The sequence below is a fragment of the Mycetomoellerius zeteki genome, unplaced genomic scaffold, assembly GCF_001594055.1.
Source record: "Mycetomoellerius zeteki isolate Tzet28-1 unplaced genomic scaffold, Tzet1.0 scaffold85, whole genome shotgun sequence".
Classification (NCBI taxonomy): domain Eukaryota; kingdom Metazoa; phylum Arthropoda; class Insecta; order Hymenoptera; family Formicidae; genus Mycetomoellerius; species Mycetomoellerius zeteki.
Window position 1 is genome coordinate 862,150 of NW_017257883.1, and position 9,811 is coordinate 871,960.

The 9,811-nt window shown below is 32.8% G+C and overlaps 1 protein-coding gene across 1 annotated transcript in view; it reads left to right on the plus strand.

Annotated features, from left to right (window-relative positions):
- The first annotated feature begins 1,306 nt into the window (after nt 1-1,306).
- The window catches only part of dnc (phosphodiesterase dunce), a 212,451-nt gene continuing 203,946 nt past the window's right edge, over nt 1,307-9,811 (plus strand). Inside the window, exon 1 of the mRNA XM_018459686.1 lies at nt 1,307-1,850. Within this exon, the coding sequence (XP_018315188.1) occupies nt 1,633-1,850 (218 nt within the window). The 5' untranslated portion in view covers nt 1,307-1,632. The remainder of the gene's footprint in view (nt 1,851-9,811) is intronic.

Consider the following 9,811-nt stretch of genomic DNA (forward strand, 5'->3'; position numbering starts at 1 on the left):
CAAAATAAAAGATAAAATTCTTCGTTATTCAGTCTCGTTGAATCGAGATAAACTGTAATGGCTGCTATGCGGATGGTCATTGCTCATACAAATGAGACAGAGATTGTTGCTACGTATCGCACAAAGTGCGATGTGAATTTCCACGATTTTTTATTATATGGCGGGACATAAAGTTTCGGTGGCGCGCTTCCTTTTCGTCATTTGAATTTCAAATAATCCGCCGATACCGAGATACGCTGGGGATCCCGCAGCAGCAACGTTTTCTTTTCGCAACGGTATTTCTCTTCATCTCGGCTCTTCTTTCTTGATTACATTGACTTTTTCAGATTGGATATTGAGCTTCACTGTTTCCATGCCGTATAATATATTTCCTTAGAAATGTTCTAAATTGAAATCGATTTCAAAATGACATATCGAATCTCTGTGCTTATCGGACTTGCTTTTCTTCTTACTAAAACACGAACGATAGATGAATCTCCACAATCGCGTTCCCGCGATTGTTGTGCGAGTTATAGGGTATATTAATACATTTCTCCCCCACGCGTTAAATTAGCCGCACGATATCATTATAAACGCCACTGCGCAATTTACGACGATCGTGAGCGTGTGTCGAGTTCCCCGAAATTATTCTCTTTGAGAACGTAATGAGTGACCCCGCGGGCGCTTTGTCGCGTTGACGCGCGAGAGCTCAGCTCATCTACGCTGTGTGGTGCATTGCTTACCGCAACGCGTTTCACCGTTGTTCAATGGGCGAGCGAGCGAGTTTTCGAGCTTTCAAAAGCACCGTTTATGGACGTGTAACAAAAGGCTCCTCGCGTCACAGGCTGTGATTTCATTCAGCACCTCGCCGTAATTGCTGGAAATATTCGATAAAAGCGATACACCGACATATTGATGACAAGTTGTACGCTGACAAAGCACCGCGCCGAAAGAGTTGCCTGTCACTGAAACACTTGTCATCTTCATTCGTTATAATCATGGAACGGATACTGTGGCGTACGACGAACCGTACGATCGTATATCAACTGGATCGGGTTATTAACACGAATCAGAGATGACGTGTTCATGTCTTTTTTTATGCGCGAAAGCGTTCGTGCCTGCATTTCTGATCAACGGAGTCCTTCCGCACGTGTAATTGGATTAACATTCTTCAAGGCTAAAGTCTGACGTTTTATCATCAACAAAAAATACAGTTAACGGAAGAAATCTGACTTAATGATGAATATCAATAAATGATGAATTCTAATTGTTACCATCTTTGATACTTGACCACTTAATTAGATAATCGTTCCATCGATCGTTCGACTACTTCGATTCTTATCGAACCTTTCAAAGTTTAACGCGGCTATAACGCTTCGTAACGGCATTGTTTCATGGATCAGTCGCAGCAAGTGCTTCGGTCGCAGCGCGCAAGCTTCACTATCTCACGTAACCGTGAATGCAAGCTTTCATATTGCCGGAGGATAGAGGAGGATGTCGCGGTTGCGCATGCAGATCCTGAGAAATGCCGCTCTGATCGAGGCGTCCGCTTGAAATATCCGAGTGTGCGTGAAATCACGTCGTCGAGAATCCCCTCGAAGCTCGTTGAAGCGCGAGGATTAATGATGTCCGGCCGGCGAGTGATATGCGAAGATGTCGGTGTTAACGACACATTCTGATGACGTGAACGCTACGATCGGGAGTGGAGTGTCGAGAATGAGCAGCCTCCAGGTGCCGGAGCTTCGGCTTCCGGTGGACGACGGTGACGGCGGCGGTTCCGGCGGCGGCGGTAGCATGGCGAGGGGTACAGTTCCCTTATTGCTGGTTCCGCCGAGCAACGTACCGAGGAGACGACATTCTTGGATTTGCGGGTGAGTACATCATAAATCCAAGCGCCATCCGGAAAACGAAATTTGTCGGGGAAACTATGTGGAGAGAAATTATTAATTAACCACTTAACATGCGTCCCACGCGACCGTAACATGCGACCTCGAATTCCGAACTCATTCGCGCACGCTCGCCTCTCATATGCGAATTTATTTTATACACTCTGAAATGTTCCACTATTAACTCCTCCGGTGAGTTCACTTCGTGAACTGATATATCTAACAGAAATGATCTCTCGTTCCTTGTATCTGTATAGATTAGAGCCATAAGATGTGCTGCAGATAATGATACGCCCATTATGTAAATATGACAGTTTCATGTATCGCAATCAAATGTATATATAGATTGTCTAATCAACGTATGTCATTATAGATTCAGAACCAAGAAGTAGCAGACATTTTATAATATATTACACACGCTAATTATTCATATAAAATTATAAACTGTTATAAACTGTTTTCTATAAAGTCTTGTATAAATAAATAACTATTATAAACTGTTTATAATAGTTTATAACAGTTTATAACTGTTTATAACTTGGCTAAAAAAAGAAGAGATCTTCAACTTAAATAATCGAAGCTGTTACTTAGTTTTTAATAATGATTTATGAAGAATATGGTAAAAGAAAGAGGAAATCAAAGAAGAAAAAAGAGCTTTTTGCAAGGAGAGTTTTCTTTTTCTTTTTCTTTTACTGTACAAACAATTTATTATTGTCTAATAAAAACTTTGAACACAGAACATTTTTGCGAAGAAAAATGTTAAAGAAATCATGATTTATTTTCATGATTCATTTTTTAACATAAAGCAAATTTAATTAACATACACTATTAAATCCATAATGGCGAATTATACCTACAATTTGAGTTATTTTTAATAATTTCTATAAATCGCTTTGTTCTTATTTAGTATTTAATTTAAACTAAAACAGCGGAAGTTAAACAGTTTAACACATGAAATTAAATTAAATTTGACTCAATAAATTTAGCTTATTATTTACTAAGTGCATATGATAATATGAACGTTATTTACTTAGAAACTAAGCAATTCAACCACTGCAGAAACGAATTGCTTTACATTTTGATGGAAGTTGAAAATAACAAAACGTTAATTAACTCAAGAGATTGGGTTACCATTGCTTTTTAGGTGTCTAACAGTGTAAAATATGTACATACTTTAAGTTTGCTTCCACGGAAAATACATACATAGGCATAGTGATTAAATTTCGGTTATCCCAATGAATAACGAGTTGATACTCTAGTTCCCTCGGGATCTTTAATGTAGGATAACCGTACAGTGCGGTTTTTAACTCGTTATAATTTGGAGTAGTTTATGCGAAAATAATGTTGCTTTAAATAAGAGACCAAAATTGAATGATAGACTTTTCATAACTATGCTGTCTGTTCTTCTTTTAATTCTTATTTAGATTAACAATGTTAACATTGGTGAAGTTTCTACGTTAAACAATTTTCTACTTTCGAATCCTTGTAATTTAATAACAGTTTGCTTGCATCTTACTCAACTCATTCTTTGTGTAAGCACAATGTAGTAAAGTTTCATTTGCAACTGATTATCGCATAAATATTCCACATTGCCGTTAACGAAGATTTGTGTAAAATATGTTGGGAGCGTAGGCCAACGCGCGTCATTATCCACTAATTGGTTTCATTATGGTGTGTTCATTTAATTTTAATTTTTTCCCCATTTTACATACAAATATTTGCATATTAATTTCTCCGCATTTTGTTTTTACTAAACACAAAGTCGGCCAGTGAAAACTACATTATACGCATCATCAAATATAAACTATGTCTCGTTATAAATACATTGACTTGAAATTAGTATTTTAACAGAAAAACACTAAATTAAGATTTTAAATAGGTGATTTTTACAATCGATTATATTTAAATTAAATATGGTAATATTATGAATGTAGAAGAAAATATATTTTTGATGTTATTATAGGATCTCTTTCTTTTATGAAAGGGAAAATTTTTTTTTCCTGTTGTTTCACTGTTTTATAAGATTCTTAAACAGGCTATAAATAAAGGCGATATTACGAACTACTTGTAAGACATAAAAAGAAAGTATGTCCGTGTTTTTCTTCTGGATGGAGTCGTTTGAGAAGAAGCGCAATCGTGTAGACTGCTATGGTTTCATTAAATTAATCCACTTGTGTCCACTAGCTAGTATTTTCTGACTGCTCATACTTTGCCAGGTGATGTTCTATCTTGGATTTTCTAATTATTCGATTTCTATGGAGTTTTTCTTAGATTTTAAGCGCGTTGAAACTGGTGCGTTATGAAACTGTAGTTTCTGTATATTGTGAAGGTATTCCGTACGTAGTTTATAATTTTTATTGCTGTTTTACTGAAAAAAACGTACCTAAAAGCAGTTAAAGAAGACATAGAACAATATATGTGGGATCATAAATGTGCGTAAATGGCATGTGCAAATGGCCCCGCAAAAGGTGAGTCGCGTCATCATACACATTTGTACAAGACGTTCGTAGAGCGATAACAATTGACTATTAATACCTCGGTCGCGCACCACACAGCGCCAGATTCATGTGCGATTGCCGTGCGACAACGGACTGGTTTCGTGATTTACATAGTTATTACACAATTTACGTAGAAATTATCATTTGATAACGTTTATTTCGTACATCGCTACGTATTTAACTAAAAAAATTAATAACCTGTTTTTATATGCGTTTTGTGTACAAAATTGAAAGAAACATCGCTAGGACATCAAAATTTGTGTATCTTTTGTCATGCGAAAACGACTATTATCTTATATAATTTAATTCCAGTGTAATTCTCCCTCCTTTTATAACAAACACGTTTGCCTTATCAAGACAGTAAACTGCGTCTCACAAGAGATTGTACGTCCTCTTTTTTTCTGCACTAGGATCTATTCTCTCGCGTGAAGAAAGGAAAACACGCTTTGCCAGAGGTGAATGCCTTTAAATTGCATTTTCTGCCAACACCTGCACGAGCCAGGAGATCCGACCGGAGAATCCGGTTATTATAGATCGCGATGCAGCTTGCGCTTTTGCTCTTTTTCGTTTGTCTTCTTCTGTCGACTTCATTGTCTGCAATGGAAGATAATAAATGACATATCATCGTATATATTTGATAACGTTGTTCGGCCTGACGTTCAAAGTTTTCATTCAGAAGCGTTGAAGGTAAAATGGAAAAATTGATTTCTAAGATATTATTTTTCTTTGTGTATGACGAAAAGAACTCGAAATTAACTATGTTTTGTGCATATTATTTTTTATTTAAATCTATTAAAATCAAAGATTTAAGAATCATCGAATTTGCTCAATGGTTATCTAATGTGAATGATTGTTATATTTTATATTTTATAATTTATTGCATTTAGCATTTGACATGCCTTTTATCTTTTTTAAATATTAATTTTCAATTTTTTTTTAACACATTGTTTCATTGATTGTAATATTTTTGTTTTTTATTGTATTTATTTTTAATTACGATTTAAAGCCTCTTCAATCTATTTCTACCCATGGTCTATAATTTATTGTGATACTGTTTTTCAAACTGATGAAGACTACATTATAATCGAAATATTTTTTGATCTTTTCCTAAATTCTAAAACATTAAATTATTTTATTAATTTTTATTTTCCAACAATTTTGATTTTCTAATTATCGTTATTACTTGTCTTTGACCGCTAATGTTCTTATATTTGCTTTGCAAATAATGAATCATATTTTTTTACTTCAAAGACTTTATAATTTATTTAAATATCTAAAATTTTCGCGCTTTATCGAATATATCTTTATGTTAAATTCGTCATTCCCTATATACGAATAAGATGATTTTTTTAATAACGAGATAACACGAATTTATGAGAGAAAGTAGAATTATTTATTGAATCAATTCTTTAAGAAGAGATATTATAAAATACAAGTATAATTCTGTTGACTTTATTGGTTCTTTGTCAAAGGCTGATCCGAAAAATGATAAAAAAACAATAGTATACCATCCATCTTTTTATCATCTATCATTTATCAGCTCGTATAAATTGGTAATTCATCATCTCACGTGTTTTATCGTTTTATTCCCTTTTCTGTATTATCAAAAAGTTGAAAAATCTGAAATAACTAATGCGTGAAATAGGAGGTTTGAATGCAAATAGTATACCGATGTTTCTCTCCGATTTCTCCACAAAACCAGATGGTACGAGAATGTGGGCGTCGTATGTCGTCTACGACTTAAATTTCCTGAAGATATATTATCGATTTTTAGAGTAAAACAGAAGCACGATACTTCCCGATTTATTTTTCTCTTATTTTATCCTGTTTGCTTTCTCCCTTACTTCCTAAGACGAATTGATTGCATTTCAAATCGATACGCTGTTCTTATTGATGTTGCCACGCGTTGATGTAAAATCGAAATGAAAAAATTGTCAGAGAGTGAGAGAGAGAGAGAGAGAAAGAGAGAGAGAGGCGGGAAGTAGAATAATATTGCCTCATTATATTATTATTCTTTTTGTGAAAAAGGATTAAATTTTATAGCTCTGAAATTATATAACACTGATAACCATATTCTTTATATTGCAATTTTTAATAACTTGTTATTACTAAATCGATTGATTTCAGTTTTCTCTTTTCTGTCTTTTCTGTATATATTTTTATATTTTGTATATGTAAATATATTTAATATATAATATATATTAAATCTATATTTTAATACATTAAATAAAATGTTAAATATATTTTAATATGTAATATATGTATATACATATAAAATATATTACACATAAGATATCTTTAAAACAGTGACCTTGTTTTTTAAACAATTTTACATGACATAATGTAAGTTTTTTTATTTTATGTTTTAGGTAAGTCCAGAGGTCCATGTTACTTCTTTCACTAAGGTTATGTGAGTATAAACAATCCAAACCGGTATTTTTATCTGCCTCTGATAGCACTCATATTTTACGTCACTCAAGCCAAATACGCTACGCTTTCGAAGCGAAATTTGTTGCTGCATATAAAAAGCAATATTAAGTGGCATCGACGGCGAATATCGGTGATAAATTAAAGCAGTTTTAGCAGCGCTTGATCAAAACGAAGGGCCATTACGATAACGAAGATTAATACTTTTTAATTGACTCTGGATATTATATGTGCATTATGCATTTTGCAACCGAGTATAATATTGTATAAAAAAATCAATTTAACATAATATCTAAATACTAAATGCCACGTACAAAATAATATCGATATGAAGCGGTTGTATAAATTTCTTATTAACTCTATACATATTCGTTAAATGCATTTCCTTTGTCATATTGCCTCCGTGTTAAAAATAGCTTCTCATATCGAAAAAAGATAAGAGACTAAAGATTAGGAAAGCGCTTTTAGTTTCTCTTCCGCGAGAAATGCGGAAGCTTTCTGTCGGTACGGCTCATATTCTTAACGTCAACGTGCGCAAAAACTCTAGCTTCGTTGACGTTGGCATGCAAAAGGAAATGGGTCATTTTTTTGGATGAAATATCAAGCTTTTTACTATATGCTCAGGCATTACGATTATATCCTTGCTATATGTAACAAAGTATTATGCATCGTCTATGACTCCCGTAGACTATCGATTTTACACGCGAAGGTAATGGTAATTACACGCGTGATGTAATGACTAATAGGGTTACAGAATAATCGGGTTATGGAATGGATACGCGTACCAAAATGGCAAAACGGATAGACGCGTTTTATATAGAATTAGTTTGTCGGATATATGAATAAACCTGGAAAAAATATATATATTTCAGATATTCAAAATTTATGAAAGCTCTTACAAATATTTAACAATTTAAAAAAAATTTTTTTGTTACTATAAGTCTTTGAATTTTTATTTATATTTATTTCTCTTATTTCGTATATTTTTTGATATTTGCGTAATTTTGTTTAATCCTTTTTGACATTTTTAACAGTTAAACTTCATAGTGAATTTCAATTGCAAATACATTGTGTGTACGGTATATTCTATAAATTGTTTTATGTACGTTATCATATCAGAAACACTACAAGTGTGTTGTGTACGAGTATGGTTTCAACGCGTTCTTGAATCACGTGGTGCACATTCCGCAGGTCAAGTGCACCACGTTGTTTTATTAAGTTCTTATTTATAGTCCAACGGGTTTCCAACTTCTCTTCCTCTCCTCGCTTCTTCATTCCATTTGCTCTTTCGTCTCTTTGAGCATCAATATAAGCTCGCCCTGATACGGGAATTGGAGACATTCCTTCGGGTCTTGACAAAAAGGAATTTTCAAAAATTGCTTTTTGATATCCTAGTAATTCTTATATATACAAGCATAGCAAAATGAATTTCTTTTGTTTTAGAAGAATGCTATTTACTAAAATATACTACATTCATATCATATATATATATTTTTTTTGAAAGAGAGAACTTTAGAAAATATTATTGACAACGTAACATTTTATATTCATTTATATAGGAAGGAAAAATGTGTATCTAAATCGGAATACGTTTTCATCTTGTTTATTAATAATGTGAAGGAGAGATAACAATATTTTAAAAAATAAAGCATAAATGAAAAAGTTAATTTTGTTACATTTTTTTTACGAGAGCTTTAATGGCAAGTATATCTCATATTCGGTTTCTCACACTGCAATGCTGTTCCATCGATTTATTGTGAATATATTTTATTTATGTTCGTTTCCCCACCGTACAGAGAATATGCGGCGACGTTGCATACATTTCACGGCTGAGAAGTTTTGCGAGTTACGTTATTCTTCGTTCTCGAAGGGAAATTAACGATGCACGCTAAGATTAACATTCGTCTGTTATCAGTTGCTAAAAGCAAACTCATAAATATTGCTCGACGTCAGAATAGAATAAGGTATAATAAACATGCAGCGCAATAAATATTAAGGAAGATTGTAAGGTGGGAACGAGAAAATGTAGATGAAAAGTAAATGAAAGAACTAATGAATCATTAAAAAAGATGGAAGAGACCATTTCTATAATTTTACATTTAACTTTAATCATTAATGCATATGACTTACGAGTAATTAATAATTTTTTATCTCATTAAACGTAATAATGGTATTAATAATGTTGTGCGAAATTACACGCGAAGTGAATTAAAAGTTATTTCTTAATTTGTAAACAATTTTATAAATCGTTATGCCGTAATATCGAAATTTATGTGGAAATTGTTAAGAAAAATCTTGAAAAGAGAGAATTTATGAGCCGAAATCAGTTTTGAGAACTGTCAGATAATGAAAATATTTTATCAGTTCGATTTTATCAGTGCATGCTTGAGCAAACCGAGACTTACTTGGATATATTTTCATTATCCGTATAGCGCTACATAATCTGGTTTGAAAAGATGTTTTTCTTCTTGCGCATTCGCAATTATCTTTCAATCATATGTAATGAATAATAAAACGATAACTTTAGAATCTACACTGAGAGAAAGGATTTTGTTAATTTAACAAGCCGCCAGTACCTTTAACAAGTGATCGGTAAATATGTGACAACAAAATTGGTTTGCTGTGATTGCTACTAGTCTGCTATACTAATTAATTATTAGTAATAAAAGCAAACTATAGAAGGTATATAAAATCTAACCTATCTTTTGGATAGACTTTAGGATCGTTTATCGTAGATATATAAAAATCGTAGATGATCGTGAGGTCTTAAGTCGTAGGAAACTGTCCAATTACACACTTAAAAATGTGTCATGAAATTTCATGAACTTTTAATATACAATGGTAAATGATATTTAAATGTCTCGTAACTGAAACGATATTTAATGTATATATTAATAAAATTAAATTCAAGTAAATTAAAATATATAAGTGTATTTTTTTTTAAATTTAATATACTTTTAATATACGGAGATAAATAATATTTCAATTCACTGTAAATTAAATAAACTTTAATGTACATGT